Source organism: Arachis hypogaea, chromosome 5, assembly GCF_003086295.3.
Source record: "Arachis hypogaea cultivar Tifrunner chromosome 5, arahy.Tifrunner.gnm2.J5K5, whole genome shotgun sequence".
Classification (NCBI taxonomy): domain Eukaryota; kingdom Viridiplantae; phylum Streptophyta; class Magnoliopsida; order Fabales; family Fabaceae; genus Arachis; species Arachis hypogaea.
Window position 1 is genome coordinate 2428431 of NC_092040.1, and position 20063 is coordinate 2448493.

Below are 20063 nucleotides of genomic sequence, written 5' to 3' on the forward strand. Positions count from 1 at the left end.
AGGGGTGCGATTACGACGGTGTTTGGCACAGAGTAGCGATTAGCGTTTAAGCATAAGCCATAAGCCCCTTCTCTCTCTTTCCAGAGCGAAAGGATCTCACTTTTGAAAATAACATAATCGTGTGCTCTCTGTCCCAAACCAAAAACAAACCGCGGCAACTCAGTTTCTCCGATCACCGACTCAACAATATTCGAAACCCTTCGTTACTTCGATCGGCGAAGAAGAGAACCCAAACACCGGTGCTTTTTTTTTATTTTTTGGGGCTCCGAATTGAATCTCGTCGGGGAAATAGCTTGAAGAAAAGGCGCACGGAATCTTAGGGTTTAGGAGCGCGGAACGAACGGTTTTCACTTCCCGAGCTTGGATTGATTTGGAAATGAACCGGTGATTGAGGAATTTGGAGGGAAATTCGCAAGGGGAGGAAAACCTAATTTTCCAACTTCATCTTTTTTCTTCCACTTCTGTTCTCTTCGTTTGCATGATTATCAGAGTGGAAGTGCGTTAGTGAAGTTAGGATTCGAGGGTTTTTGAGAGCTGTGATTGTATTTGATCGCGGGTGGAACATCCATCGGCGCAGAAAACTCGTAACATGAAGATAGTTATTTGGAATTTTGAGGTTTGAGCTGTGTAAGTGTTCGCTTTGATGAGGTGTTGGTTAATGCGTTGAATAGACATTGGTCGGTGAACACGACATGGACTACGATTCAGATAACCCATCGCAAGATGGGAGGGATGAAGGTGAGCTTGTTCAATGGAAAATTGCTAAAGTGCTATGAACATTTGAAAAGAGAATACTAATGAGAAAGAAGAAGCTGGAAAAGTTTATTAGCTGGCATAGTTGAATATATGGTGTAGCTTGGTGTTTTAGGCTGGGAATATAGTTCTTTATCTGATCTAGTTTGTTGTTTAGACTCTTTCAACATCATGGTTATTTGCAGAGAAATGTGAACTAGAGTTCTTAATGGAGCCTTTTCTTTTCCTTTGTTTATTTATTTATTTTTTGATGTTCTAGTTTGTTACCTTACCATAGTTTGATGACTTGAATTTTAATTAATTCAAATTGATAGATGATGAAGAAGAATATGAGGAGTCTGGCAAGGATAGTGGTTTTTTAGCCCTCATGTTTGGAAATTTTGATAATTCGGGTGGTCTTGATGCTGATTACTTTGACGAGGTAATTTTATGCTGCTTTAGACATTCGTTGTAAACTTAAATACACATAAGTTATGTTCAGATTGCAGGTCTGTTGTTTGTTTCCTTTTTAATAGTTCCCTCCGTCCATTGTAATTATTAATCAACAGTTCATGTTTCCTGAAATTTATAAGCCATTGTAGTTTTTATGATTGATATGTGAGGTTCCTGAGAGAGATTCTTTTACTGGCCAGTTGCACTGTGTGGATGTCTAGGCTGAAAGAAACTATATGCACTTCATCGTCCTTTGAGGATCTAGTTAGTGTGCAAAGATTTTATCCTATGATACAATGGTTAAGCAGGAACACGTTGTTTCTTTACGATCACACTTCATGAAATACTATGTTTAAATGCCAAATTTGTAGCCGAGTTCTGAATGTGAGATGACCTTAGTAATCAATAGTGGATAGCGGTTCATAGCAATGAGCCAAAATCTGCTATGAAAATATAGCAGATTGTGTTGCAACATATAGCAGCAGGCATAGCAGTGTATATATGTATATACGAATGTAAAATATAACAATGAATAATATACATAAATCAAGCAAAATAGGATTAGAGATGTTCAATATTTCTAGGAAATCTAATTCATCAAATGTATCACTAAATGAAATAGAACACACAATCATAGGTATAATATACTAAACAACTGAAAGCAGAGAATGCAGATCACACAAGCAGAAAAGGCAAAGGCAGAAAATGTACATGAATAGGGAATAGGAAGAGAGATTGCTCTTGGTGGCTGAATGGATATTACTTAAATTGAAAAAATTATGGCTTTTTCAAAAATAGAAATTAATATCACAAGTATGTCCTCTTTCTCTCTTTATTTTTATATAAAAGAGGTTTCCACCACTATTTTCGTGTCTGGCTGCAATGCTGCGACAGAGCATAGTGGCTGCTGTGGTCGTGATGTGAAGTCTAAATGCTGTGCGATTCTCGTCGTCGGTTGTTGTTATTGCTGTTGTTTTGTTTTATTTTTTTTAATGCTTTTAAATACTATGTCAGACCACGAAACATCTGTTTGGTACTGGGTTTGCATATATTTGGTGCAACTTTTGGGAGAATTACTTTTAAAATAGCTAAGTTGAAATAATTACTTTAGTTTTAGGGAAATCACTTCTAAATAGTTGAGTTGTTTGTTAAAAGTCAGAGTTTAAGAGACTGTTTTTGTATTGGTTGGATGGCGTAAGTATTCTTTTGAAGGATACAATATAATTTAAGACTAAGCAGATGAATGGCTGTTAATGTATAGGTAATGGAGGGTAGATTTGTGCATTTTGTGCTCACTTGCTTGCCTTCCATTTAGGCTGAGAGGAATGAAGGTCTGTTGTAACATGACATTTGATTTTGATAGAAAAGCTATACTATACAATCATGCATGGATTATTTACTTTTAAATTCTCTGAAGTGTTGGAGCCTGATTAGCTGTATATGTTTTCTCTGTCTTAAAATTTTGGAGATACTAGGATGCCCTGTCCAACATAGATGTTTCTATACGAGGGAGAGAGATAAATGAATATATGATCCCATATGTAGCGATTTTAGAATGCTGACCGTATTTTGCTTATTGTATAATAAAATGTGTCTTTTTCTATAGCTTTGAGCTGCTTATGTAAATCTTTTATTATGGTTGCAAGGGACTTTTATTGCTTATTCTCTTTGTTGTCACCTTCTGAATTCATTTTTGCTTATGCATCTCGGTAAGAAACTGTGCTTGGTGCTAAATAAGAGAGTGTGTGTGTACTTTTTCTTTTTCTAGGATGCAAAGGAGCATATTCATGCATTGGCCGGAAAGTTGGATTCATCACTGACAGATATAGATGTAAGCAGTTATGAATTTCATTGTTTTGGCTCTATTCGATTTTATAGTATTCAAAATGTTATGCTGATGTGATCAACAAGTGTCTAACGTTCAACTCTTCCTTCTATATTTAGTTGCTTCCACATCTTCATCTTGTTTGATGATGAAAATAATGGTGTCTTGCTTGCAGTTGTCAGGAAAATCACCGCAAACACCACCTGATGTTGTTGAACAAGGTGAAGTTGTCTGCCAGGAAACTATATCATGCAGTTTTTGATATTCTGTTGGTATCATTTTTTTCCCTCATCCACTGAGAGCACTTCGCCTGTGTTTTATTTATGCTTAAGTACTTTCCAAAATGAAGTTTGCTTGGTGGAAATTTCAGAGAGAGAAGTAACTTTTATTTTCTTTCCATTGAAACAAAGTAGTTCCTTCTTACATCCAAAACCATGTGTCTCCTGGTGGTGGTGCTTCTCTACAGTAAATGGTTCATAAGAAAACTAATTTTTTATTTTGGAAAATAGAAGGTTTGTAATTGTGGCTAGTGCTACCTATTACTAAGGGCTAGGCCTTCATGTCAGCTGAAGGACTAAGAAAGTGACTTGTAATTTATAACAAAAATGCACGAAACCATAGCTGTCCATTAGTGTTTACAGGAAGTGTTATAGAAGGGCAAAAATCAAACAAAAGCAAAAAGCCTTCTATGTAGTGTAGCTTTCCAATCTCCAAACTTATCCAAGTGAAAAGGACCTCTAAAAAGATCACGAGTTTAACACTAAATAGAGGCCAAACTTCAAATCATATCTGATAAAACTTGCATGTCTTAAAATCTTTCATTGTAGGCGTGGAATTGGACTCTAACTAAATACTCTAAGCAGTGGTGTATGCTGCACAATGGCACCAAAATTTTGCCTCTTATTAGTAGAACTAGAAAAACCTAGTAAAGAGATACTGATCTAAGATAGTGGGGGCACCACAAACACTCACCCAAGGTACCAAAAAAGTCTTTCCTAAAATTTCAGCCACAGGGAAATGCAAAAATTGAGATTATCCTGATTCTAGTTTGCTCCACACATAACACACACATATGGGGAAATAGTTTTATGTTGTCCAAATCCTTGGTGGAGCATATTTTCTTTTACACAAAGTTGCTGAATATTTGTATGACGATGTTTATCTAGTTTTATGTTTTTCTGTCGGGAGGATTACCTGCTCTGCATATATCTTCATTCTTGTCAAAGTTTCATCCTAAACCTATAAACCTAATGGAGATCATATACTTATATTCTGACAAAAAAAAAAAAGAAACACATCATCTCTTTCCCTGGGATTTCTGTGTTAATGGGCCAAATTTTATGCTACTTTTCAGACATCATCTGATATGCTTTGTCATTTGTAGTTTGTCAACTAGATTATACTTGTCTGTTTCTTAATCATAGATATGCTTTTCTTTGCTAAATTGTTAGTCTGTTAGAAGAGAATCTTATTATTAAACTTTAATAGCAAGTGTTAACAATTACAGTTAATTCTTCTGACATGCACGCTCTGTTGGAAGTCTTGCTTTGCTTGGGTTTCTAATGTCTAGTGAAGCTATCTGTTTAACTTACTAACTGGGATTCTTCTAATGTTTAGACTCTATCGAAAAGGCTGAAGATGCAGTTGATTATGAAGATATTGATGAGGAGTACGATGGCCCAGAGACTGAAGCTGCAAATGAAGAGGACTATTTACTCCCAAAAAAGGAATTTTTCGCTGCTGAAGCCTCCCTGGAAGCTCTAGGGTCTAGAACTTCTGTCTTTGATGATGAAAATTATGATGAAGAATCTGACAAGGAACAAGATGGAGTTGATGATTCTAAAGCTGTCTCATTGGCTGGTAATATTTATTTACCTGACATGCATCACTGGTATTGCTGTTGTACTTTCTGTACAGTCGACTAAAGGTGTGGTTTTGTGCCAATATAGTTTAAATTTGATATGTGAAGAAGTACTTCTAGTTGATGTAAGAAAAATGTTTCTTTGTTTGAAAGTGCCTTGGTGAAGTAAGTCCATTTTTCTGTTTATCAAAATGTAAAACAATGCCTAAATGTTGGCCAGGTCCTTATAAAAGTCTGTTGGTGTCACTTTAGTCCACCTATTCAATGGGTTGGTAGACTCCTCTTGATAATGCTTTCAAAACCATAAATGGTAGGGGAAGCAAATTGAAGTATTGTAGTTCACTTACGTCAGCTTTTCTCTTTCAGGGGAGCAGGAAAAGAGTGTTGTAGATGCATCTAAAGAAGACAAAGACAGTGCGCTTGAACGTGATGTACAAGTTGGGTTGCAGCAGACTGAAGAATTGGCCTTCAAGGTAAAGACACTTGAGGTTGGTTTCATTTTCGTCCTGCTTACTATATGTCTGCTTTCACCTCCTTTCTATCCGTCTAATGTTTATTAACTTGATTGATATTTAAATGACGTAATTTTCTGATGATTATGGGAATACACTGGTTTAAAGGTGCGACAAGGTAGACCTTGAGTTCTATCATGATTGCTTTTAGTTTTAGTTTTAGAATGCTTGTAGACTCTTAATCGAGACTATGAACGAGTGTAACGTTTGAAACTTCAAAAAAAGATGATGGAGGACTTTCTTTATATTTTTTGGACCAGATAATTTTAGAAAAAGATGATGAAGGACTTTGTTTATATTTTTTGGACCAGATTAAAAGAGGGCTAATATTCTGTTTAATAAGGCATGTTAAGTAGCAGAACGACCATGCTACTAAGAAAGCTGATTGATTTAATGACGGCTTTCAAATTCCTTTTACCCGCGGGTGAAACTCTTAACTAAAAATGGAAATCATATCTCTTACAATGACTCAACTCATGGCCATTTAACTCAAAGCATTCACAAAACGAAAATCAATTTACAAGTAATATTAAAATAAAGCTTCACTAGTCAAATTCGTTATTAAAGTTCTTACATTGTGTACAAGACATATGAAAAGAAATGGATTACTGTTATATTTAGACCACAGGAACCCAAAAAGTGTAGAAACAAATGGCATGAATATGTATTTCAACAAATATATACCTTTAGGTGTCAAAGAAGCCTCTTTACATTCTCTTCTTTGCAATAAAATATATTTTTTTTCTATCAATATCAAAGTGTTTCAACAAATATATACTTTTGATTGAAAAATATGTTTCAAACAAATGCTTGTCTCTCATTCTTTTGTATGGCATCAGTCTCATTTGTAGGCTACCCCGTCTTGTGGGAAAAGGGTTCACTGTTTGTGGTTGAGCCCCCTATGACCAAATGGTATTGAGTACAAACCTTGTCAATGCCACTCTCTTCCTTTATAGTTATGTAAAATTCAAGCATAGATGGTTCTTTGTCTTGGGAAACATTGATTGGCCTAAAAGTCATTCATTTATCTATCCAAAAATTCAAACATCTAGGAGAGATAGCTATTAACTGGTATTAAAGCTTCTATGGCAAAATGTGTTAGGGTTGGTCTTTGTTGCCCCTAACTTTTTATATTAGTCGGTACAGGTAGGTGGACTTGCTCATTTTCCATGCACAAACAGCCCTTGTAAGTGGCATGTTAAGATATAGAGCCATTTGTTTGCTTCTGCCCCATATCTCTCCGGATTGTAAAAAGCCTTTGGAAATGTATAGGTTATAGAAGAGTCAGTCAGTTCCTCTGTGTGCACCTTGTTTGTGATTCTGTCTATGGGTGTACTCATTCTAGTAAAAGTAGTAATTGTAGATATAGTGCAGGTGTACTACACTGGCAAAAGCTCAGTTCATGTTGAATAAACTAATAATAATTTTGTCTATCTTGATACATTTTTGTTGACAGGATTATAAAATTATCATGGTTGACTTTCTATTGACATGTTAATGTCTTAATTGATGAAACAAACAGGAAGGGCCTGAAGTTCTGAAAAGGTCTACGCCGTTGCCAGTTTTGTATGTGGAAGATGGGATGGAAATTTTACGCTTCTCTGAAATCTTTGGTATTCATGAACCTCTGAGGAAAGGAGAAAGGAGAGAGCATCGGCATTCTGTTACACACGGTACTTACCTAGATATTGGGGATATTTGTGTGGGTTTTGTTTGCAAATGTGAATCTATTGTGCTATTCTATGAGAGGTTTTATTGGAAAAGTGAAATAGTTTTAACACGATCGCTATTTCATGTGGTTGTAATTTAGCAGTTGAGAGATTTTAATGGCAAAATGATGTGCTTTCTATACAATGTGTCTTTGTGGTTTCTGTACTAATTGGCTGCTTTTCTCTCCTGTTGTATTTCCAGATAGATACAAATCATTGGATTTATCTGATGATATTGTAGAAGAGGATGAAGAGGCATTCCTCAAGGGATTCTCTAGTCTTTCACTGACCAAACAGGCTTGTGTAGTCCATAATGATGCATCAGAAAGTAATGATGTTGATTTGGAATTTCCAAAATTTGGATTTCTTCATGGGGATGCCTCAACACCTGCGAAAGATGATCGACAACAAAAGGACTCTTGTCTTAGTGCTGAACCAATGAAAGGCGATTTCACGAATGAGCTTCCATGGAAAGATACTTATGTCTTGTCAGCCAACTTTTATCCTCTTGATCAGCAAGATTGGGAAGATGAAATCATTTGGGGCAATTCTCCTGTTGTAAGTGACACTAATTTTGAGAGCTGTGAAATTTCGGGACCAGAGTTGGGAGCCTCTGGTGGTAGTGAAATAGAAATTGAAAGTGGGATACAGAATATACAGTTGGAGCCCCAGAAAATAATGGAGGAGAAAAAAAGTAATGTTTCCATGTGCAGCTCTCCTTTATCATTGGAACCAATTGGCTCAAGGGACTCTTCTGATGCTAAAACTGATTTATTATCTAAAAATCTATTTCATCCCCAGCTTTTGAGGTTAGAATCCAGATCAGAGATGGATGACACTGGTTATGCAGATGGAAGAGCGGAGTACACGTCTGAAAAGCATAATGAGCTTGGCCATGTAAAGCGTTTTACCAAGGTGATGTCTCAAAATAGAGACCTGGCTGAGGGGTCTTGGTTAGACAATATTATATGGGAGTTCAATAAACCTTCTGTTAAACCAAAGCTTATCTTTGATCTTGAAGATGACCAAATGCACTTCGAAGTTTTGGATAACAAGAATAGTAGCCATCTTCACCTTCATGCTGGGGCTATGATTTTGACTCGTTCCTTAAAATCAAGCAGTGGGGATTCTGAGCTACCAGTACAGGGAGGTCAATATGGATGGCGATATGTTGCTAATGATAAACATTATTCAAACAGGAAAACTTCTCAGCAACTGAAGTCAAATTCTAAGAAACGCTCAGCGCATGGTGTCAAAATTTTCCACTCCCAACCTGCACTGAAGCTGCAGACAATGAAGTTGAAGTTGAGCAAGTAAGAATTTATAATTATTAATTATGGGTTTGTTGACTCTGCCTTCTTACTTTTGCATGGAAAGAAATCAAGTAAACAATAATAATATCCTGTTAAAGAATTATTTTTGGAGTGTGCTTTTGACCTTTAAGTTAGTTTACAATGAAATTATGTCTGTGGCTCCTCTTTGGTGTTCTGCTCAAGTTGTTCCAATGGTGTTCCTATTTTTGATGTTTGGATTGACTGGGACATACTTGCTGCATGCTTTTGTTGTATTCTTGTTCCTTGCATCTCGGTGTTTTTTTTGGAGTTATCTTATTGGATACAGATCCAATCATCTTAAATATGGTTTTTCTAAAATTGACAAGTATTGCTGGCATTCGTGATGATCTTCCTACTTAAAAAAAAATCTGATTATTATTATTATCTCTGAACATCTGTATTAATGTTCACTCATGTGTATCGTAAGAATGTGTTCCTTAGTTGTAATATCTGACACTTCCCATGGTGCACCTGTAATTAGTCATCACTAATCCTACGCATTCTATGATATATCTGTTGCCTCTCATAACATAGGCATTACGTATGCCAGTTATCAAGTTCTTGCATTTCTAGTTTGTTTTGAGTGGTACATATCAAATATGATTTTTTGTTTTATTTTATTGTATTTTTCTTCCTGCTATCTGTTGTCTTCTACATTGCATATTTATGTATTTATAATCTTATTAATTTTCTTGCAGTAAAGATATTGCAAATTTTCACCGTCCTAAAGCATTATGGTATCCCCATGATAGTGAGGTTGTTGTCAGAGAACAGAGAAAACTGTCAACACAGGGACCCATGAAAATTATTATGAAGAGCTTGGGTGGCAAGGGGACAAAACTACATGTTGATGCTGAAGAAACTCTAGCTTCTGTTAAAGCAAAAGCTGCTAAAAAGCTAGGTTGTCAATTTTGTTTTTCTTTCCTCTGGCATTAATCTCTCTCTCTCTCTCTCTCTCTCTCTCTCTCTAAACATATAGTAAGATCATAGTTTGATTTGCAGTTTTGATTATTTTCTCTAATATTTTAATTTCCTTATGCTTTTGTTTTAGTCTCTTATTTTCATCTCTTGTTTGCACAACTTACTGGGGATTATTTTGGGCGACAGATTTCAAGGGATCAGAAAACGTGAAAACATTTTATTTGGGGAGGGAGCTTGAGGATCAGAAATCACTTGCTGCACAGAACGTTCAATCAAATTCATTGTTACACCTTGTACGGACAAAGATTCACTTGTGGTCAAGGGCACAAAGGGTTCCTGGTGAGAATAAGTCACTGCGTCCTCCAGGGGCATTCAAGAAAAAGTCTGATCTGTCCGTGAAAGATGGCCATGTTTTTCTGATGGAGTAAGTGGCTTGAAACTATTTTGGTACTCTGTTTGTGCTTTAAATTGGAGTTATATTTATTATTTTGTTGCCCCATAGGAAAAGTTCGTCTTTAAGAGATGGAGAGTGACAATCTAAATTACTATTTTCTGAAATTCACCGCTATTTGCTGATTTCTTTATTTGCTGATTGACAAGCGACCTTCTTATCATAAAACCTCCACTGGCTGTTAGCTTTATATATGTTTTGGTGCCTGATAACTGAACTTATGCAGCACCCATATTGAAGTATACATAATTATGCATAAACACTTCCCCATTTTGTCTAGTGATTTGTCTGTTGTCTTGTCAAGTTCCCCATGCATTTCTTGACGCATGCACCTAATATCATCCTAACTTGGTTTGTGGCTGATGCAACTAAGCTCCCCCCTTTTCGACAAACTTCTTTCTTCAGTGGTGATAATCTGATTGCTTTGTTTTCGCAAAGGATGGGCATTGCAAAGACTATATTTGAAATCTCATTGTCTTGGTTTCCTTTGTACTGTGTTCATTGCCAGATAGGATTATCATTGCAGATACTGTGTTGGAAATCACATTAAATGTGTCCTCTATGTAGGTATTGTGAGGAAAGGCCTTTACTTTTGGGCAATGCTGGAATGGGTGCAAGGCTTTGTACGTACTATCAAAAGTGTTCTCCAGATGATCAATCTGGCTCTTTATTACGCAACACTGATAATAGCTTGGGGCACATTATATCTCTCGATCCAGCTGATAAATCTCCGTTCCTTGGGGACTTGAAACCTGGCTGCAGTCAGTCCTCACTGGAGACAAATATGTATAGAGCACCTATATTTCCTCATAAAGTTCCATTAACTGACTACCTGCTGGTACGCTCACCAAAGGGAAAGCTATCACTAAGGCGCATTGATAAAATTAATGTTGTTGGACAGCAGGTGTGTACCATCGTTACATATTTTGTTTGTCAGTACTTAATAGTTGTCTTCATCGATTTTTATGAATGTTGCCTTAGTTCTAAGCTAAGAAATTTCTATACAAATCTTATATTGTTTGGCAAATCTCTATGGCAAAATGTTTCAAGCAGACATAAGGTGTCATGTATCTCGATTAATTTGCCTTTGTTGCATACTGCAATTGAGCTATTAAAATTGTATCTGGAAAATTTCCAATAGAATGAAAAAAGAAAATAAAGTTCATTATTGCGACGAGGATACAATGGTTTATTCAATCACTTTCTGCAGGAGCCTCTGATGGAGGTGTTATCACCTGGAAGTAAGAATCTTCAGACTTACATGATGAACAGGCTATTAGTACACATGTGCCGTGAATTCCAAGCGGCAGAGAAGCGGCTCTTGCTCCCATGTGTCCGTATTGATGAGCTTCTGTCACAATTTCCTTACCTATCAGAAGCCTCTTTCCGTAAAAGGATTAAGGAATATGCCACTTTACAGGTATTGTTGCTCAGAATGGTTGTTATTGAAGTTATTTATTAAAGATGGTTGCTAAAAGAATTCCTACATTTCATTTTTCAAGGTGCTTTAATGTATCGTTATCATATTTTTCAGTACTGATTATTCTTCCTTGTTTCTTCCTTGCTGCCAGAGGGGAACAAATGGACAGTCAATTTTGGTTAAAAAGCGAAATTTTCGCATGTGGTCTGAGGAAGAATTAAGAAAAATGGTGACCCCAGAACTTGTAAGTTGTGTATTATGACATTCAGTTTGTTTTGTGAGGAATTAAACACTACATTTCTTTTGAAATGCAATATGATAACACAGGAGATCATCTGTTGGTGATGATGTGATGGTCCATCAACGGCTTGTTTCATTGGGGTCTTGTTTCTTAGTGCACCATGGGTTGATGAAAAGCCGGGTTTTGATAAAGTATTAGAGTTATCATAGATTTGTGTGCTTGTGTGTTTGCTCTTTCTGCGTTGTACTGTTTTGATAACCTCGTTAGTTTCATGGTTTACTGTTTGGATTGCAATAATTTTTAATTATAAATTCTACATGCAACTTTGTTCTGCACTCTCTCTCTCTCCATAATTTCTAATTTTATTTATTTGTTTTTGCTATGTGTGGGTTAGGGGAAGTAGGGGTGGGTGCGTATTTTTTGAAAATTTTTTTGGCTGCTTGTCAATCTATGTCCTGAATCTTGTTTCTTGTGCCTAACTGCTCATTATTTTTAGATCAATATTATTCTTCTCATTCCTGTTTTAGGTTTGTGCTTATGAAAGCATGCAAGCTGGCCTCTACCGTCTGAAACATTTAGGCATAACCGAAACACACCCTACTAATATTTCGTCTGCAATGAGTCGGCTTCCTGATGAAGCGATTGCACTGGCTGCTGCATCACATATTGAAAGGGAACTGCAGATTACTCCTTGGAACTTGAGTAGCAACTTTGTTGCCTGTACAAGCCAGGTGATCCATGTTCAATTCAGTTTGGAGATGTTCTAGAATGATGTAATTGTCGGTTGTCTTTGTTAGATGTGCATATAATTTCTCCATGCAGTTGCCAATGTTCTTTCACAGTGGCATTTTGTTATTTATTTTGTACAAGATTTGGAAACTCTGCAATTATTGATTTTTTTAAATCCAAATTTCGTGGCAAGGCCCAAATACTGCAAAAATATATATACATATTTTTGCAAGCAGAGGGTGCGGGTGCGGGTGGGGGTGGGGGTGGACGAGAACAAAAAGAATCAATCGGCATGGATGAATCATGAACCGACTAATATAGAATGATTGAATTGTTGCTTGTCTTTGTTTAGATGTGCATTTAATTTCTCCTTGCAAGAGTTGCCAATGTTCTTTTGCAGTGCCATTTGATTATGTATTTAATTTTATACAAGATTTTGAAGCTTTGTAATGTTGTATTGGTTGTTCACCACAAATCTTGTGCCAAGGCCCAAATACAGAAAAAAAAAAAACTAATTATTTTTTATATTTTCTATTTCTTCTATCTTTCTCATCCCTTAATTGAAAAAAGTTTTGCGACAGCAAGTCGTAAGCTTTATCCTTTCTGAGATGTTCCATTAATAATATCATGCCTTCACTTGAATGAATTTTGTTTTAATTTAGTCTGAAACATTCTACTCTAGCATTCACATAAGGCCAAGATATACTGCAACTCATGAATGTAAACTGTTCTGTTATTATACTTGAATTTGTGTTCGGACAGCAAAGTATTGTTGCATTTATTAGCGCTTTAGTGATGGTTTACTTCTATTGCTGGAAATAAATGGCTATGCTGCTTTCATTTATTTATTGTTTTCGATTTTAGTATTTTGAAATAGGAATTAGCTGTTGGAAGGTGGGGATCATTAAGAATAATTATAAATAGTATTGCTGTGCAATGTAATGAGAATTTTTCACTATCTGATGATTTCGTATTTGTTAAGTTTTCTTATAAATCTGTAAATTTTTATCTTTATTTTTGGCAGGGTAAGGAAAATATTGAACGAATGGAAATCACTGGTGTCGGGGATCCATCTGGCCGTGGCTTGGGATTTAGCTATGCTCGGGCACCTCCAAAGGCACCAGTGTCTAGTGCAGTGGTGAAGAAGAAAGCTGCTGCTGGCCGGGGTGGTTCCACTGTTACTGGTACAGATGCTGATCTCCGTAGATTAAGCATGGAGGCTGCACGGGAGGTGGGTCTTTTTTAGATTAGTTATGAGGAAATCTGAGATAATTAGAGATTATCTCGTTGAATTGCTTCCATCATGAACTTGAGGAATATATATATTTGTTAGTTCTGCAAAGTGCTTAATTCATACTAAAAATGTGGTCCACTAAGCTAAAGGCAATTTTTATTTGAATAGGATAAGTATTCAGAAGGCACCTTCTTGTTCTCCTTTCTTGAGTTGTCTTTGCGTTTGAGCTGTCTCCATTTGACCTTAAGGTCGGGTTCTTGGATGTGGAATCAGCCACTGATGCTTGCATCAGGTTAGGCTGCTCACATTGTAGCTTAGGTGCGGGCTTTCCCCGGACCCCATGTAACGCCGGATGCTTTGCATCATGATACCATTCAAATTGAGACTTCACCTGTTGCCATTCCGTTCTATTTTTGTTCTTTTTCGTTGTGTGTGTGTGTGTGTGTGTGTGTGTGTGGATTTTATCTAGACAAGTTTTTGTTTTGTTTTCAGACATCTTTAAGTATTACTTCCTTCAGGTTTTTGTGTGTGTGTGTGTGTGTGTGTGTGTGTGTGTGTGTGTTGGCTTCTCATCCTTTTGTCTTGTTGGGTTTTGTTTACTAGTTTTGTGAAGGGATAGCATATTTCATCCATGTTGATTTCTATTTATTATCTCAAGTATGCTCTTATAACAGGTGCTGCTTAAATTCAATGTTGCTGAGGAAGTCATTGCAAAACAAACAAGATGGCATCGCATTGCTATGATACGCAAACTTTCAAGTGAGCAGGCTGCATCTGGGGTTAAGGTCGATCCAACTACTATCAGCAAATATGCTCGTGGCCAGCGAATGTCTTTTCTTCAGTTACAGCAACAGACCAGAGAGAAGTGCCAAGAGATCTGGGATCGACAACTTCAGAGTCTTTCAGCTGTAAATGGTGATGAAAATGAGAGTGATTCAGAAGAGAACAGTGATCTAGATTCTTTTGCTGGTGATCTTGAAAATTTACTTGATGCTGAGGAGTTTGAAGAGGGAGAAGAGGGTACCAATGACTTGAAACGTGATAAGGGAGATGGTGTTAAGGGTCTCAAAATGAGAAGACACCCAACCTCAGCCCAAGCTAGGGAGGAAAAAGAAGATGAAGAGGCTGAGGCTGCCGAATTATGCAGGTTGCTTATGGATGGTACGATATATTATTTGTCATTGTAATGACTTGCTCTTTTTCTTTCGTCTTTTTTGTGGTCAGCATGTATAATTATATATTATAAGACAAGAATTTGTATAAAAATATGAATCAATGTACTTCTGCCGTAAGTAACTATAAGTTGCAAGTTGAAATGACTTTTTTGAAGCTGAACTCAAATTTGCTGTTTAATCCAGATGATGAAGCTGACAGGAAGAAAAAGAAGAAAGCTAGAGTTGTGGAAGAAGCTAGACTGGTACCAAAGCCGCCACCAAAATTCATCATCTATGACAGTACTGAACAAAATAAGCAAGTAACAAATACTTCACAACTAGATGGAACCATTCATTTGAAAGATGATGCAATTACAGATCTCAGGGAGGCAAGGCAACTTCCCTCTAGTCTTGTACTGTTGTCTGTTTTGTTTAGCACAACTATTTCAGAGTTTTGCGTGAAGCTCAGATCATAAGTAGTCATGTAAACGGTTACTATTCTGTCCATTATGCTTAATTGTTCTATTATATATGTTGTGGCAGGAGGAAACTTTTCCTGCTAAAAAAGCGAAATCAGTGAAGGTCACAAAAGCAAAGAAGAATGAAATTGCACCTATTAGTCTACCTAATAAAAAACTTAAACTAAATATAGGAGAAGGAGCAATCAAGGTAATTGTAATTTATCACCGTCTTCTTCCCATATGCAATTCAGTTATAGTGGTTCATTCTAATTTTGAAAGCTATATAGTATGTCACTCTGAAATTTCTGATGTGTATAATTGTGGTAGTTTATTAAGCGAGCAACAAATGCATTCATGCCTATATGGAAACCTTTTGTTATTTTCATTTATTATACTGATATTAATAATACTTAATCAGTAATAAATTATTATTTTATACCCCAATTTTTTGGCAAATTAGGATTGTATAGATTGTTGAATCTGTTTCTCCAGATTGGTGTTTTTCTGTCGACAAGTATTCTTTGAGAAGTATTAATTATCCTTATGGTTGTTATGCTACAATGACTTTAGGTTAATTGAAACGTACACGTCTATGAAGTGGGATAAGTTAGGGGAACCAGTTGGGTTACTTATATAACTTTTGATTATAAGTCTCAAGTTATGGTCTTTCTTCCATCGATCTCTGTTTCTCATGTGTTGCTAAGTATCATATTTATTTCAGTCTACTATTATTTTCTTTGCTCTCCTCATCCCAAATAGAAAGTCATTCCTTACATGTTCAAGTAGCACACTTTTACATTTTTGGGACAATAAGTCAATTCTCTGGCAACTTACACATGACTTAAGTTAAACTCTGAATGTCAAATCCACAATTTAATTGTGGTAACTGCTTTTTTTTTTTGTCTGAATGAAGGGCTTAAACTGTTTTTAAGATGTCCGTTTCAGACAGTTCGGGGCTTTTTATCGTTTATGACTTATGGCATAGGATTTAGATCCTCTAAAGTTTGAATTTCACTTTAGAGAGTAAAGTGTGATTTCTCACCATTGATTTTATAGGTGAGACCAAGAATAAATATGAAAGAGAAACTATCCAAGGGTAGAAGATCACACTTTACTCTCTAAAGTGAAATTCAAACTTTAGAGGATCCAAATCCTATGGCATAAGATGTATGGAATAATTTATTAGGTGTATCATGTACCATATAGAAACATGTTTTGCAGATATGGTAAAAGCTTGAAGCTTTAGGGTTGATCTCTCTGTGTATGTATGTGAACTGTGAATAATGGATTATTGTTGGTTGTTTCAGTAATCAGTACCATTGTTAGTGTTTTTATTTTTAACTCCTCTTCATTTATATCTGGTGAACCAGGTATTTAAGGAGAAAAAACCATCCAGGGAAACTTTTGTTTGTGGAGCATGTGGCCAGGTGCGTGTATTTTGAGTTGTATTAATATAACCTAGTAACCTTTAGTTATTCCAGAAAATTAGTTTTTTATGTGTTGTAAGAGGTGTATTAATTTTTTATCTGTTAACCAACATCTTCAATTCACTTTTCTAATGTTTATAAAAACAACTCAAATATGTTGTCTTTGTAAATATCTTAAATTTGTTTTTCGACCCTTGAAAATTATGATAATTTGATTATATTATTCAAAATGACTTAAATCAAATTATTATAATTGTTTAGGACTTGAAACAAACATACTACTTTGATGCAGGAGTAAAAGATCAAGCAAATAAATGTAGGGAGTTAAACAAAATATTTTGGATGTTTGGATGTAAAGCAATAAAGATAATTTGGGATTAGGGATTAAAATCTGAATTTACTATGTTTTGATGGGTAAAAATATATTTTGGTCTATACAAGTTTATTATATCAAGAAACTAAAGATATATTTATCTCTTATATTTTTATATCTATATGATTTCTTTGAGCAATTCTTCCAAATAATCAAGTGTTGTAAGGGATGTTTTTCGTTTCATAGAAGATTTTGCATCCAATGGGTACAGTAGTAATTATTTTGTTGATGAACCAGCTTGGGCACATGAGGACCAACAAGAACTGTCCAAAATATGGTGAAGATCTAGAAGCACAGATTGAATCTACAGACATTGAAAAACCATCTGGAAAGTCTATCATTTTGGATCCCTCTAATCAGTCCCAGCAGAAAAGCCTCACGAAAAAGTTGGTGCCTAAAACTGCACCCAAAACCCCTTCAGTTGACAATTCCACAAAATTGAAGTTCATATGCATCTCCACTGAGAAGTCTTCTGATAAACCTGCTTTAGAAAACCTGCAGAGTTCTGAGAAGCCAGTCACATCTGATTCTGAAACTGCTAGGTCTGCTAAGGTTAATAGAATAATTTTTCCTAAAAAAGTGAAGCCAGATGATACACAGGCTGAATCTGTAAGACGTCCTATCGTTATTCGGCCTCCTACTGATTCTGCTAGAGGTCAGGTTGATTCTCCCAAGGTCCCAATTAAATTTCGGCCACCTACAGATATAGAGAGGGAGAGACATCATCAAAAGCTTGTTATTAAACCTGCAAAGGAGATTGTTGATGTGGACCTTGACAGTCCTTATGGAAACAAACGACTAGAACACAGAAAAACCAAGAGAATTGTTGAACTGGCCAATTTTGAGAAACAAAGAAAGCCAGAGCCCATGTATCGGCAAGCTAAAGAGGAGAGGAGATGGTGGGAAGAGCAAGAGAAACGAAGAAACGAAGCGAGACTCAAAGAAGAAAGGGCTAGAAGACACCACAAAGAAGAAGTTAGGATGCTCAGAGAGCAAGAGAAGTTAGACGAGATAAAAAGATTCGAAGAAGATATTAGAAGAGAGAGGGAGGAGGAGGAACGGCAAAAGGCGAAGAAGAAAAAGAAGAAGAAAAAGCCCGAATTTACAGACGACTATTTAGATGACCCCAGAGCTAGAAGATATGATAAGAGGATGCTAGACAGAGACAAGAGCACGAAAAAACGTGGCGCAGACTTGATGCCGCCAACAAAACGGCGAAGAGGGGGAGGGGGAGAGGTACATTTCGTTCCTTAGTTGTTATCTCCTTTATCTTGTGGTGGTGCTTTTTTATCAAAGGATTTTTTTTCATGGCTGTGATGGTAGGTCTTACCATTTAGCTCTTGTTTCACTTGGATTGAGTTGTATGTTTCAATTCAACTTTCCATTATAGGTTGGTTTAGCAAACATATTGGAGAGCATTGTGGATGCCATGAAAGATAAGTATGAGCTGTCATATCTTTTTATGAAACCGGTTTCCAAGAAAGAGGCTCCTGATTACCTGGACATTATAGAGAGGCCTATGGATCTTGCTCGAATCCGGGAGAGGGTTCGGAATATGGAGTACAAGAGCAGAGAGGATTTCAGACACGATGTTTGGCAAATAACTTATAATGCTCATAAGTATAACGATGGGCGAAATCCTGGGATTCCACCCCTTGCAGATATGCTTCTGGAATATTGTGATTATTTATTGAATGAGAATGATGAACACCTCACTGAAGCGGAAGCTGGTATTGAGAATAGAGATTTCTAAATGTCATGTAAAATTCAGATCATGATTTGATTAGGTAGAGCAGTCTTAATTTTTTTTAATTAGTGTAAGTTCTTGTGTTAAAAGAAATGAGTGTTTTCTGTACCAATCCCCCATAGTCTCATTAATTTTTCATCGTGTAAGTGTAGATCAGGATGTTTCCATTTAAAAATTCTCTTAGAAGGCTAAACAAAGTCGAGCAGATAAGTAGGGTACTAGGGTTATAAATATATATGTCATCAATCAAGAGGACTGTTATAGTGTTATAAAAGTTATTTACATGTTCATATTTTAAATGAAAACATCGGAGCTTTCAATAGTTCTTTCTGTTTTATAAGTCATTTCAAATAGATGCTTAGAATAGTTGCACGTAAGAACCTCGTCATCTTGAGCAGATAAAAGTAGACCACCCAATATATGTGTTAGAGCAAATGGCATTTTGAGACATTTTAAGTGTTTGATTCGTAAAGCCATTGGCATTTCAAGGGCTTAAGTAAAAACAATTCCGATTTATTGTCGTTCGTGTAATCACTTTCAGCCTTTCACCACGTGTGATGCTGCCTTCAGATATTGAGTTTTGGTGCGCGTCAAAATTCCATGCTCCAACGAAAATGGTCATATACTGCGAATTCCATATTTATGCTGCTAGAGTCCAGAGGTTCATTTCTTCAAAATTCGGCAATTTGTGGCAAATTGGCAAAGCATGTTTTTAGACACAGTAAGGAAGCTAAAAAGGTAAAAATGATGTTTGTATTGTTGGATATTTATAATTATAATTCAAGGTCTCTCTAGAAATGAAATTCTAAGAATGATAACAAAATTATATAAACTAGAATGAGAATGAAATTCTAAGAATGATAACAAAATTATATAAACTAGAATGAGACTTGCGCGATGCGTGGAATGGTAAATTAATGGTAGTATAAAATATATTTTAGTAAGTATTATGTTTAAATATTAATTAAAATATGTACAAATTAATATTAAATTTGATATATTTTTTTTTTAAATGTTAATATAATTTTTTTATATTGAAGTTGTACAAAAGCTATATCTTTATTTGTTGTTTTTATTTTTGCATTTTTTTTAATTGACGAACTTAATCTTCTTATGTAGTGTTTATTCTCTCTTTTTTTTTTAATTTTTTGTTGTTGTTAAACTTGTTTCTTTTTTTCATATGTTCTTGTGAAGACATGTTCTTTCTAAACTATTAACTTTTATACATTTTTATTGTCTTTTTTATTTCATCTTTGTAGGTATGTTTTTTTATTTAAAGATGTGCTTTGGATTCATTTATTTTTCTTTTTCCTTAATCTCTTGATTGATATGTCATCTAGATCTGATGATATGAGTGTTGGTGAAGTTGATTCTTATAATTAATAAACAATATAAATAATTTTTAAATAAATAAAATTTTTGTAGTATTACCGGTTAGATTTGTTGTAATAGGGATTGTGTTTCAATATTTTTTGTTGG

At 35.7% G+C, this 20063-nt stretch overlaps 1 protein-coding gene across 4 annotated transcripts; it reads left to right on the plus strand.

The window, feature by feature from the left end:
• Positions 1-18906, plus strand: LOC112800145 (transcription initiation factor TFIID subunit 1-like). Of its 4 annotated transcripts, none has more exons than XM_025842249.3 (21): positions 1-738; positions 1068-1174; positions 2954-3016; positions 3186-3231; positions 4628-4870; positions 5238-5359; positions 6906-7056; positions 7295-8405; positions 9125-9327; positions 9534-9771; positions 10366-10702; positions 11009-11218; positions 11370-11462; positions 11987-12190; positions 13213-13419; positions 14097-14583; positions 14781-14965; positions 15120-15245; positions 16408-16464; positions 17075-18073; positions 18228-18906. In XM_025842249.3, the coding sequence occupies exons 1-21, from the start codon at positions 693-695 to the stop codon at positions 18588-18590; spliced, it is 5598 nt and encodes a 1865-aa protein (XP_025698034.1). In that variant the 5' UTR covers positions 1-692; the 3' UTR covers positions 18591-18906. The 4 variants fall into 4 exon arrangements, with proteins under 4 accessions (XP_025698034.1, XP_025698035.1, XP_072052337.1 ...); XM_025842250.3 differs by having other exon boundaries at positions 5238-5344; XM_072196236.1 differs by having other exon boundaries at positions 2-738; positions 3186-3282.
• Positions 18907-20063: the final 1157 nt, after the last annotated feature.

Coding starts and splice junctions, on each gene's coding strand:
- LOC112800145 (XM_025842249.3), top strand. CDS start 693: ATGGACTACGATTCAGATAACCCATCGCAAGATGGGAGGGATGAAG. Junction 4,871..5,237: donor TAAAGCTGTCTCATTGGCTG/GTAATATTTATT, acceptor TTTCTCTTTCAG/GGGAGCAGGAAAAGAGTGTT. Junction 8,406..9,124: donor ATGAAGTTGAAGTTGAGCAA/GTAAGAATTTAT, acceptor ATTTTCTTGCAG/TAAAGATATTGCAAATTTTC.